Raw genomic sequence first — 12,934 nt, 5'->3', positions numbered from 1 at the left:
ACCGAACCACAGACCAAGCAAGGAAGCCTCTGTTTGATTGTAGACTGGCTTCTATGGTTTGACAATTGTGGAAGTTCCTTGTAATTAAAGTCTCTCGGAATATTATACAATGATGAAGCAAGACCAGATTGGCTGACCATGAGCATGGTATTGGTAAATAAGTCATTTACAGAGCTGTTCATACTTTGACCTCTGGACCACAGAAATTGCTTTGCAGAGGCATAATTTTCAAACATGGCTGGCCTTCTTGGGATTCCATTTTTGTGGGCACCCATTTCACCTCCAAAATGGAAAACATTAAAAACAAATTCCCAATTTTCCAAATCCCCTCTTATCTTATAGCAATATCGCATTATACATTCTCTCTCTCTCTCTCTCCCCCTCTTCCCTCCCTGCAATCTTCAGAAGCCAGGCAAATTCTCTGGAAAAGCTCCTGGGCTTTTTTTGAGTCTTTATGTATATATAATATATATGCGCTTGTGTATGTCATAACACATCCATTCTTGGATTCATTTGATGGGTTATCTAAGTTGTAAGGCTGCATCAGCCGTCTCAGTCTCCAATTCCGATTCCTCGGCCAAAACCCATATCGGCGAAGCCAAAGCCCCCATCAAAATCAAGCAGTTCGAGTACAGCGACCTGGAGGCCGCCACCAATGGCTTCTCCGAACGGAAGCTTCTCGGCAAAGGCAGCCATGGCCTGGTCTACAAGGCCGTGCTTCGCGGCGGCCGCCTCGTCGCCGTCAAGAAGCCCTCCCACGCCGTCTCTTCCCGGCTCTCCGACAACTCCAACGAGGTCGACAACGAGATTGAGATCCTCTCCAAGCTCCACAACCCCCGGCTCGTCAACTTGGTCGGCTTCACCGTCGACCCGGCCGACCGGCTCCTGGTCGTCGAGTTTATGAGCAACGGCAATCTCTACGATGTCCTTCATTCGACTGCCCGGCCGCCGAATTGGGGCCGAAGAATCCGGCTCGCTCTCCAGACCGCGAAGGCCATCGACACCCTCCACTCCGCCGTCCCGCCGGTGATCCACCGCGACATCAAGTCGGCGAACATCTTAATTGACCGGAATTTCAACGCCCGATTGGGGGATTTCGGCCTGGCCCTGCGCTGCCACGTGGACGATTATCGTCTTCGATCGACTCCACCGGCAGGTACAATGGGCTATCTCGATCCGGGCTATGTTACTCCCGATAATTTGAGTACCAAAACCGATGTATTCAGCTTTGGAATTCTGCTTTTGGAAATTATTAGTGGTAGAAAGGCAATTGATATTGGGTATTCGCCGCCTTCGATTGTGGATTGGGCGATTCCATTGATAAGGAGAGGGAAGCTTCTGGCAACATATGATCCGAGGATCGAGCCGCCGAAAGACCCAATGGTGAGGAAGCAATTGGCTGTGATAGCCGCCAAGTGTGTGAGATCCTGCCGGGAGAGGCGGCCGTCGATGAAGGAGGTCGTGGAAAGCCTCACTGTTTTAAGCAAATTGGTTCCTCTTCATTCATGGAACGGTTTCACAAATCCTTGCTTGATGGTTGAAAACGTGGGCCGGCCGGTTGAATCTGGGAATACCCAGTTGAATTCGAGGCGAAGGGGTCCTGAATTGGATGGTATAGATGCTAGTAACCCCAGACCTTTGAGAAATTCACGGAGAGTGTACTCTGATTTGGGTTTCAGGAACAATTTGATGGATCTAATGGCTGAATTTCGGGGTGATGCTGATGGTGTTGATCTTGAATCAAGATCAGTAAATGGGGGATCGAGTTTTAGGAGCGAAAATGGACGAACTGTTGGGAGGAGAACCTGGCTTCTGCCCCGTGGCAATGGCAGTGGGAGCTGTCACGGGCTTGACGTGAAACCAGTCAGTCGGGGAGAATTCTAATGTGTATCCTGTAGGGGTTACCGTTTCTCGATTGAGTTCTAGTGCTGAGCACATCTAGTTCATTGTTAAACTTTATGCGGAGGTTCATCTGAATCTCTATTGCTGATTGAGAACCGAGCAAAGCTCGAGTATGTAAGTTTCCCTCGCTTGCATATCGAAATTGATGATGTAGAGTCCTTGTGGTTTTCATTCAATTCATTTTGATGATCGTGAGTTTATGGAGATGAACCTTCATGATATTATGTTTCATTCCTATGTCTGGTTCATCATTTTGTGATGTTGATACATGAGAGAATGCTGCCAGCAGAGGCAAGTTCTTCAATATTTTTGTTCGGGTAAATGTTGTATCTTTGAATGAACAAACAAACATGAATCAAACAATTCTGGCCCTCTTCAATAAAATTTTGTAAACTTTGAATTAAATGGACAAACATGAAAAGAGGAATTTTGATTCCATCAGCCTCAATTCTTTCATAGCTGGTCAAGGCTTATTTATTTGCTACATCTTAGTCATTTGTCACATGGGCACTAAAATTGGCAAGGCTGGTAACTGGTAAGCAAAACAGAATCAGGCTGAGGCAGGTCATATCTCGTAATGCATTTAATATGCACAGATCTTTCTTTCAACTTCAAGCATCAATATCATTTATCGTGGGCTCAGCCACGATGGTTTATTTAATCTTGGAGATTGCCCAATCCATTGGAGCCACCTTCAAAGGGCGGTTGGTTTATTTAATCAATGCTAATGTTGGTTTTTCAGTAAGTTCAAATCGATCTTCTTATTAAAAGGATGTTTACTTTCTCTCCGAAAAGATTTTTCATTAATTTTGTAGTTGTACATTGAATCATTACTAAATCTCACCCCAATCAAAGCCTTTCAACATTTTCTTATCATGCATGTCTCCTCCTTTTGATTGTGAGAAATGGAAGGTCGGGGGCAAAAACCATAGCTTTCTCGGGCCGGCAGTGTATCAGCAACCGACCGGGAGAATCAGCACTTGAATTTTAGTGCTCTGGGATGGTTGGTGGTTATGCGTGTGCTTTGGCTCTTGCGTTGGCTTATTGAGCCCATTCTTTCATTCTCCCTGTACTTCTGGGAATCAGCTTTAGCCGGCAATTGTTGCAGCATTCAGATGGCTAGTGTCTGTCGTGTTGCTAGTTAAAGAATCAACTTTTAAAAACTTAGAAATCAATGATACGTACAAAAGTAAAGATTGGCATATTTGCAGTATCTTTGATAAGGGGCTTACGAGATTTGAATACTTATCCTCCTACAGTAACTCACTGATTTTTCTCTTCCTTTTTCTTTTTCCTTTTTGAGCGATTTGACGGGTCCCTTAAATGACCAATTTTATTAGATTATTATAATGTCAACTTCTTACATCTAAAAATTATTTTCACTAAACCAAAAAAAACTCATCTAAATGTTACACTAAAAACAAATCCTCATTTAAAAACTTTTGTATGCTTTATTTACACTTGGGATTGGTGAAATTAGTCGAGTAAAGCACAATGATTTTGATTATATAATAAAGTCATTTCATATATTGGTGAAGTTAAATTAAGTTTTAATTACAATTATTTAATAAAATATTTAAATTCACCTAATACACCGAAAACTTAAGATTAAATTCGGTCTTTCAACTCATTTGAACAAGATAAATTAAAATGATCTAACACCTTATTTATTATATTATTATTTAATATTAAACTCAATTCAACATGAATTAAATCTGAGTAAAAGTTGATATTTCGAAAGTGCTCCAAAGTAGAGAGAGAGAGAGAGAGAGAGAGAAAGGCGTGTCCGTAGAAAGAAAGAAAGAAGCAGCAATTGAAAAGGAAAGGCCATGTTCTTCTTTCCTTACCTGAGGCTGATATCAAGGCTTTTTGACTGTTTTACAGATCAGCCTCTCCTATTGACCATTGGGATGTGATTTCTCCGTTCACATGTAGTTTATTTAACACATTTGGAAGTAACTGACTGATATGAAATATATTAACATACATTTTAAAATTATTTAATTATAAATTTATATTAATTTAATATTAACTATAAAATATAAATTTTATCGATTAATAATATAATTTATTTCTTCAATATTTTCCCAGCACGTCATCACACTCAATCCTGACCGTCGATTGGTGAGCCCTCTTTTTGGCTGTCCAATGCGTTGACATTTCACACCACCGAGAATAGTAAACCGTGGTTAATTCCATTCCTTTTTTATTATATGTATATATATATATATTTTATTAAACTCGGACCACCCGTGATCATATGTGTGCCCCATCAGGTTTCGAACAGTAAAACCCACTTTTTGTTCGAGAAATTTTATCATAATAACGGAAACACAGTATTTTTTTTTTTTTTTTTGATGTACCAAAAAGATATAGTATTTGTATATTTTTTTAAAAATCACACATATATATATATCCCCATTTCAATTATATTTGTATAGTTTATACAGATTAATGTTTTATTACTCAATTAATATTGTGTATCATATAATATAAAGCTAGTGCCAGCCCATCTAGAGCAAATGCTTGACAGAAATCATTAGATATTTGGCTTAATGTGTATTGACCTGTATGGTTATGGTAAATAAGATCATACGATTGATGAAACACACATTATATATGAAAGAATCACCAGAAGGTACCATCTTCCAAGGCACAACCTTTATAACTAATGAGTTGTATGCTAGCTTATCTTCTAAGGGATTGGAACATCTTCATTCTTAATGCCCACCTTTAGTTAGTTATTCGTTTCATTTTCTTCATCTATTGGATCTTAATCATAATTTGACCAAAAATCTAAGCCAAATGATATGAAGAAAGAAGATGGTTCAATGTAATGAACATTATTAATTTCTGAAAGCTAATTCACTTAACAACCCGCTTATGAAAATTAATGGTGCCTTCCAAACCAATATTGATAAAAGTCAAGAACATAGAGATTAAATTGATTAGTTGTATAATTGCCCACTATTACACTTTTAAGAAAATATTCACTCATCTATTAGAACAATATGACATCATTTTGAGTAGGTTTCATTAAAAGCGGAGAGAAACTCCTTTACAATGAATTTCCAATGAACGTGTAACGTTCTTTCTGTTTTTTTTTTCTTTTTGAGAAACCCTAGTTTGCTCGTCATCTTATCTTTCTTTGTTCTTCCTAACCCTTGCTCATTTTCCTCTATCCTCTTCAGCAGTCACCAACAAGCTACATTAATGACAATGGCGACAACCTATGATAGCAGTGAAACTCTTGACATCATTGACCTCTACAAATCTGTATATGCTCTCTCTTGCTTGAATATTTCTAATTTTTGTATTTTCTAAATGCTATTTCATATTTCTAGATTCACCTTGTTATGTATAATGTATGTAATTAGTTTTTTAATGATAAAATTTATAGTTTGTTAAGAATTATTAATTTACGATTAACAAAATATGTCAGGGAATTTAATTTTTTTTACTTTTATTTCGTAATTTTAATTATTTAACAATTAGACTATTAAACGAGGAACCACTTTTTCCTGATTTAACTCTGAAAACATTAATTTCAACGGTCTTCATAATAAAAGAAATCCATTTGTTAGAGAAATTGTGTTTGCACTATTTACCATTTTTGTCAAGCGAGACTAGGATTAATATAAGGTTGGTACAGAAAATGTGTGACAGAAGCAACTGTCTCTAATAAGTTCCCATGATTGATATATATATATATATATATTATGGTTCAGCTTCCAAAACCCAAATCTTTTCTTTAATAAGATATCTAGTTTGCTCCATTGGCTAATTGATCATCATGCATCCATCCTAATGAAGCTCATATATATGTATATATAATATGCACAGATCGTCCAATAGCCATTATTGTTGGTGGTGGTTGGCAATTGGTTTTTAGCTATCATGCATGGTTAACCTAATTGTTCATTCAACATGCACAAGACTGCACAAAAACTGACATTCTCCAGCCAAACCAGCTAGCTGCTTCACTATCATTAATTTGTTTATCTTCTTGGCCAGTACAGATGTTTTGTTTTGTTTTTTCTCTGCCTGTAAGGCTTGTGGGTGAGATAAACAAGCCAATAGCTTTACTTCTCAACGTTTCTAGATCCATTTGCAAGCAATCAATAGAATTTCGTTTGATTTGTCAGTGCTCGTTAGAAAATCATATGATCGTTTAGAAAACCACACAGTAAAAGCATTAATAATGTAGAATTCTTGATCGTTTAAATCATAATTTTTTTGGGTTAATAAATACATTGGGATTAATTTGGTTACAGCAACAAACGACACAAACCATAAAAATCTTAATTATAGTGAATAAAATTCTATTTTGTTTAATAAGCTAATAAAATTTCGTATTTGGACGCCGCTCTTTGGCTTATTTCCAAGGAAGAATCTTCTTCTCAAGAACCCGCTCCAAAGTGTAGCTTGGTGGGTCCATTAATCTTCTACGATTTTTGTGATCTTCTTGAGATAATAAATTTTGTCTTCTCTTCCTGTCTGATTATCAGTTTTGAATTTTGATTTCTTTTGCCATTTTTGAACATAGAAGATTTAAATTACTTGGATATGTGTGTGTGAAATATTAAACATAAAGTAACTATTATTCTATTGATTGAATGATACATACTGTTGCTGCGCATTCACCCTGGAGATGCCTTCAAAAAGAAAGGGACTGCTCGACCATGGACTAATGGTATTCAGCTAGTCCTTCAGTACAGAAGAACTGGATGGATTCTAAATGTAGGAAGAAGTTGGTCCCGGATGCTGCAACCTCCAGAATATATTTACATGCAACAACTATATATGATCCCGACAACTAGTTTTAATCACACTAAGTGGACCTGTTATATAGATTCAAGTTCTTCAATTATCAAAGTTATGTATAATTAACTGTACTCAACCCTTCAACTCTCGCTCTCATCCACTTCTGGCTTTGACACCCATTTCATGAAATGTTGTTTAATCAATTCTTGGCACAAGGTCATTTTGGGAATAAAATAAGTTTTTTTGGTAAAGTGAAGCGTGGACCAGCTTCCATCCATTTTAATGTACGCAAACAAGTACACGGATCAAATAGCTGCAGTGAAGACAAACCTGAAGTACTAGGCCTCTTTAGTTAGAAGGTGGCTACGTGAGAGCAATTGATAGATTAGAGGTTAAATATAAGGAATAATGCTTAGTGTCATGACTGATAGGTGGCAGCACACCATTGGGTGTGCTGCGCCTCACATGAGAGAGAGAGAGGGAGAGGGACATTGCTTTCCTTCCATCATGGCTTTACAGCTCACATCCTTCCATTCGCATCTGCTTCTTTGTGCATGCGTCCTACCTGTTGTTTCTACATGCCGTATTGCTCCTGTCATTTTATTTTTTATGAAGTTGAAACTTGTAGTCCTTATCTTCATCCGTCACTTGAATCCTTATCATTGGTCCTTGCAGTAGACTTTTTGTTGATAATTTACCCAGGGCCAATCACCATTCAATATTTAGTTTTGGAAAGGGAATCAGAAAAGTGCCATGACGAAATTGCATGATTTTTTGGGAAGAAAATGTGTTTGTTTTATATAGCAGGCAGCTATTGAAATGTCAAAAGGCACCTGCTTTTTAGAATTTGTAAAATTCCCTCACAACGTACATGTTGTTAGGCAAGAGAGTAGTCACAAATAAATTACAGTTTTTCAACACATACAAATTACACGTGCCAAATAAATATATAGAAATTTACGTATACTTGGTTGAGCTACATACAACTTTGAGTGAAACTTTTTTGTTTGGAAACATATGTATTACAGTAGAAATACTCAATAAACCAAGGATCCCTTTTCTCTTCTATTTGTAATGTATGCCTAATTGGCACCAACACAATTAACACAATAAGAAACATAAATGGGAAGGTACCTCATTGAGAATTAAATCTAAAATTCTCAAGGCTGGTTTTAATTAATAAATGAGTCTATCTGATTCAATAACGAAAATCTAGAACCAAGAAAACGAACCTCACTAATATCTTCAATCCTTCTCTTAGAAATTCCAAATCCCTAGCCACATCATCCTCCATATGCATTTTGGATTATTGTCCAGAGATAATGCAACAGAGCCTTGGGACTCCAGGTTTCTGATTCATCTCCGTAGTAGATAGTTTACAACCTGAAAAAGGATGAAATTGACATGCAAATTACAAGGAAAAAAACCAGAAGATACCGATCTTTTATAATATGTATATAACTGGATAAAGCTTCTCTCAAGGATACTTGTTTAGGAGCAAACATGATTGAAGCAAATGAAGCAGCAGCTGCTGGATGTTGCACTGTCTCAAGTATACGGGAATGCACTTTATCAAACTTTGTCAAGTGATCTGCATAAACTTGCTTAAGCATGTATCTCCGCAACACTTGCAGGATCACTTATTTTCTGCCAACTACAATCACATAAAGCACTAACTGATAAAGAAGCAGTATAACTCCAAGCATAATGGTTTTTCGTTTTTCTTACTAGGTAAAAAGATATGAAGGGACTCAAGGCCACATTGTCAAGGCTCATTTTACGGTGGCCTGGTCCCTGGTGCACCCTGCACATCCTTAATACCCTATTAATTAGGAACATCCTTGGGTAGCATCATCAATACCCCTCCCCCAACTTTAATAAAAACAAAACAAAACAAAACTGTGCACCGTGTGTCGTTGGACCATCCAGGCAATAATAGATTTCTTTCTCTTTTTTTTGATAATTTTTTAGACCATCCTTAAATTCGTTTTCTTCTTTCTCAAACTATAATTACTAAATGAAGACCCTTCTCGGGTTTACTCTTAACAGCTCTTCAAAGTGATAACAAAAAGAAACTTATGCATGCTAATTTTCATGAAAAGTAAATACCATACTATATATGCTTGAGAATATCATGCATTCAAGATGATGTTTTAGGTAGAAATGGCACCATAATGCCATCTGTTTTCAAGATTAGAGTTTACAGGGGGTTGATATCACATGTAAAAACACCCATGAACTAAGCCACAGACAGAACATAAACTTACAGAATTTCTGCGAGCTTTCTAAATCTGATAGGGACGGGAAATGTGCTAGCCCATGGAAACAGTCTTGCAAGCCTTAGCGATCCTATAGGATCAGGTAGAAATCCCCAAAAAGGTGTTGCATTGAGCAAGGTAACGCCCTTCACCAATTGTGGGTTACATGCTGCAAAGTAAAGTGCAACATATCCTCCAAGTGAGTTGCCCACACCATAAACTGGTCATTAAACTGGTTCCTTAATGACCAGTTTGGTGCCAATTTGGTTAAAGTGCCAATTTGGTGCAATCACTCCTCTCAACCCGAGAAAGCCATGTAATGACAAATGCTTATGATCCGGTTATATTACTCTGATAAGGAGAGAAAAAAGGAAATTGCTACAGTAAAATTCATAACTAGATGCTGCAAAATGTTATTCGATCCTTCTCACTATACTATTACAACGAAAGTACCCTAAATTTTTTCAGAAATTTTGTCCATAATAATCGATCCTTCACATAACACCAATGATATGAAGTGTAGATTTTGCAACTTAATTACAATTCATTCACATCTTTACGCTTTCAAACTAAAATAGCCTTTACATTGGCTCAAACAGAAGGCATATGAACCATTTTACCTTACTATTGTGTTCAATCATAAATATAACATAACTTGTTCAACATGTACAGTGTTTCATTCGTTGGTTGTACGTTCAATTGGTAGAAGTATCATATAAAGGAAAATCGTAAATGAATGTATAAAATGAAAGGCACCTTAAGTTAGGGGGTGAACCTTGTACAAAGACCACCGCCAGGAGGCATACCTTGTACAAAAGAATATCAAGAAGCCAGGAGTTCCTCCTAAAGACTAAGAACCAAAATAAAGATCATCCAGAAACTGTTATTAGAACAAGCAAAAAGGAGTATCCATCCTCAACCAAGCCAATAGTCAAGGCAATGTAGCTATATATTCAACTGCAAAACCAAACTGTCAAGTCTTCAAAAGCTCCCCTATATCTTTCTTGCCATACACACCACCAAACACAAAGTGGTGGTATCCAGGTGGATCTCTATTTTGATGGTGACTGGCCCCAAAAAACCAACATGAAGTTATAATTTCCTGAGAAAAATAACCCCCCAGTGTCCCAAAACAGAAAAATAACACCAATCTAAAATCATTTGGATATGCCTTGTCTCTATTCATTATATATGGGATTTGCAGCAGCAGTATGCCGCTTGATTTCATTTTAAGAGTTGAAGGTTTAGGATGTCAGACACCAAAAAATATAGAGGAGATACGTTAGCTCAGTGATTCACAATGTTTCTTGGTAAGCAAAAGAACGAGAAATATTGCTTATCTTTTCCCTCTATTCTAAAGAGATGAGGAACATGATAAAAGATAAATTAGCAACTAGTTAACCATGGCATTGTTGGATAACTATCCCAGTAGGATTCAGATACTCCAATCCATAAACACTCCCAAATCAATGAACTCATTCTTGGAAAAATATGTAAAATTTCTTCATAGACAAAAATTTGTAAGACATGCTTGCTTGATGCGTTTCCCATGCTTAACCATGACTAGTCACCAAACAACTGCTAATATACAAAAAATCTGTGCATAGTTTGCCTAACAACCTTAGATCATAAGAAGGCTTAGTCTTGGAGCTTTCTCCCAATACTTGCATGTAAATTAACTCTAAGCATGTATTTTTCATTTTCTATTTTCTGTAGAGCCATTATGGTATCTGAAGTAGGAGCAAGGCTTGATCCTGTCATTTCTAAAATGGTTCAAAATGCTATTATATATGAGGATGATACAGCGTTTGGGATCTCTCCTCACCAAGTTGTATTATTTACTTCTTGCTACAAAGCGAATAATTTTATTATAAAATATGTTTATTTCTTATAGCCTAGAAGTACCAAATAAACCAATGAGTAAGAAGAGCCGAATGCAAACGTCGGTAGCAAATGACTGACAGAGTGAATTATTATAAGCGCTATTGAAGACAGTGGAAAAATGTGCAGTCAAAAGTACAGATCAGTCATAAAATTCCACTAATTGAAAGTTCAATTCTATCAGGTGCTGCGGTAAGGCTCTGTTTGATTATCTTATCTAAAATTTAATTTTAAAAAATAATTTTTTAAAAAAGTAAAAATTATCTCACACCATAAAAAATAAATTTTATGAAAAGAGTTTTTAAATGCTTATATCATATACATATTTTTTATAAAAAAATTAAGGGTGTTTAATTATTTTCGTAGAAAATATATGTAATAATTACACATGATTAAATATTTTCTATAAAAAATATGTGCTATCAAATACACTCTAAAATGCAAAAGTTCCTAAAATATTGGGGCTAGGAAATACACCAAAAGTAGAATTTTGTTCGATATAAACAACTGAAAATGAAATACATAGTTCATAAAGTAAGCAAATTGAAGAATAACTCTACTTGAAGATATCGTTTCTTTAGACACAGTTATGTTGCCATCAAAATCTGCAATATTGAACAGTTAGAAAAGAGTGCAGACTTACATTTTCTATGAAATATTGAACCTTTTCGTGCCATACGTTGATGGAATAAGCAAGCTCATCTGGCCAAGGTTCACTTTTGTCACCAAAGGCCCACAGAGAATTTTTTGGGTTATGATTTTAAAGTATGGGCGATAGATTTTCTCGGACATGGCATGTCATTTCCATCGCATGCAAGATCCCACTAAGGAGCCAACACCAAAACCAGGAAGAAAGAGCACTGAAGGGGCATTAACATTTTCAGATCCTGACTTTTCGTAATGACATTAAGTTTGGTCTTCCATTCCCAAAAATAACTGGTTATTGGAGCACCTAGAATCACCATTAGATTCATCTGGTAAACTTGGAATCAGCACCTTATTAGCTATCGGTTCCCCGCTTTCAGCAGCATTTCCCAGATTCTCTTCATGATCAACTACATTAGAGAGTTATAGCCACTATAGACCCTCAAATCAGCATTTAGGAACCCTTAGAGATTTACATGCTCTTGGAGCCCAGTTTTGATTAGGGTTCATTGAGAAAAAATGATCTATCTCAGACATCCTCATTTGGATTCATCATAAAACTGAAAAGCCCATGTTTGTTTACAGCATAAAGCTTTAATTTAGGCAGACCTATGCTTTCTGCAACGAAGTTGCTTCTCATGTTTGTGACATGAAGGCACACCGCATAATAGCAGGAGAGAATTTCCATATCAAGAAGACGTTACTGTAACGGGTAACCAAGAAAATGATTTAGCAATACCAAAAGCATAGGGTAAGTAAACTAGTTTAATAGGAGTCCTGTCAGTCACTGCATTACAGCAACAACAACATCACAAGCCTTAACCCCACCAAATTTTCTAGCTTTCTAACCATCTCAGGACAGCATTTATGGGGACAAAACAATAATGACCAATTTTATGGTGAATGCTCTTTATATACCTAGCCATCATAGTTCAGCTCAGATATCCCAACTTTTTCCCAATTAGAATCCATTGCTATAGGCTTCCAGTATTTGGGCCAGAATGAAGGAAAATTGCTTGAAACACCATCATAAGGAGTTGTTCTTATTAATTCTACCACCTAATTTATTTCTTGGATGACAAATCCCTGAAATGAAGCATCAAACGATAACAATTTTGGATGACCGAAATAGCAAAAACTCAAATTGTCTAGTAAGGACTAAAGAGCATTCCTAACGTACGAGACTCTTTTTTAAACCAACCTGACTAACTTGAGTCCCTGACCGTCCCCTCACAAATGTCATTTTCTCAAATTATCCAGTATTGCATTATAAAGCTAGCCAATGGATCAGTTAAATATATGATTGCCGTCCACCGTGGCGCCTCCATATTAACTTAGACCATTGATTTTATTTGTCGGAGATTCACAAAGCTAGTTTCTTTTCCCTGCCAACAGTTTCCCAGGAACCAAACGGAGCTGAAAAGAAAGAAAGCAGAAAAAATTGGACCAAAAGGAAACTTCAAGTAATCAATTCTAATCAGGTA

General features: G+C 36.7%; 1 protein-coding gene and 1 pseudogene across 1 annotated transcript; one reads left to right on the top strand and one right to left on the bottom strand.

Moving 5' to 3' along the window:
• Positions 1 to 291: 291 nt before the first annotated feature.
• LOC127800998 (serine/threonine-protein kinase-like protein At3g51990) lies at positions 292 to 2,148 on the top strand. Its single transcript, XM_052335737.1, has one exon. It carries the CDS (start codon positions 517 to 519, stop codon positions 1,882 to 1,884), a length of 1,368 nt encoding a protein of 455 aa, XP_052191697.1. The 5' UTR covers positions 292 to 516; the 3' UTR covers positions 1,885 to 2,148.
• Positions 2,149 to 7,864: 5,716 nt separating this feature from the next.
• LOC127801540 (pheophytinase, chloroplastic-like) lies at positions 7,865 to 12,090 on the bottom strand (annotated as a pseudogene).
• Positions 12,091 to 12,934: the final 844 nt, after the last annotated feature.

The sequence above is a fragment of the Diospyros lotus genome, chromosome 5 (genome assembly GCF_014633365.1).
Source record: "Diospyros lotus cultivar Yz01 chromosome 5, ASM1463336v1, whole genome shotgun sequence".
Taxonomy (NCBI): domain Eukaryota; kingdom Viridiplantae; phylum Streptophyta; class Magnoliopsida; order Ericales; family Ebenaceae; genus Diospyros; species Diospyros lotus.
Note: the sequence above shows the minus strand (reverse complement) of the source record. Positions and strands in the feature narration are given on the sequence as shown.

What these genes read in the sequence shown, in the direction of transcription:
- LOC127800998 (XM_052335737.1), top strand. Translation starts at nt 517, where the DNA reads ATGGGTTATCTAAGTTGTAAGGCTGCATCAGCCGTCTCAGTCTCCAAT.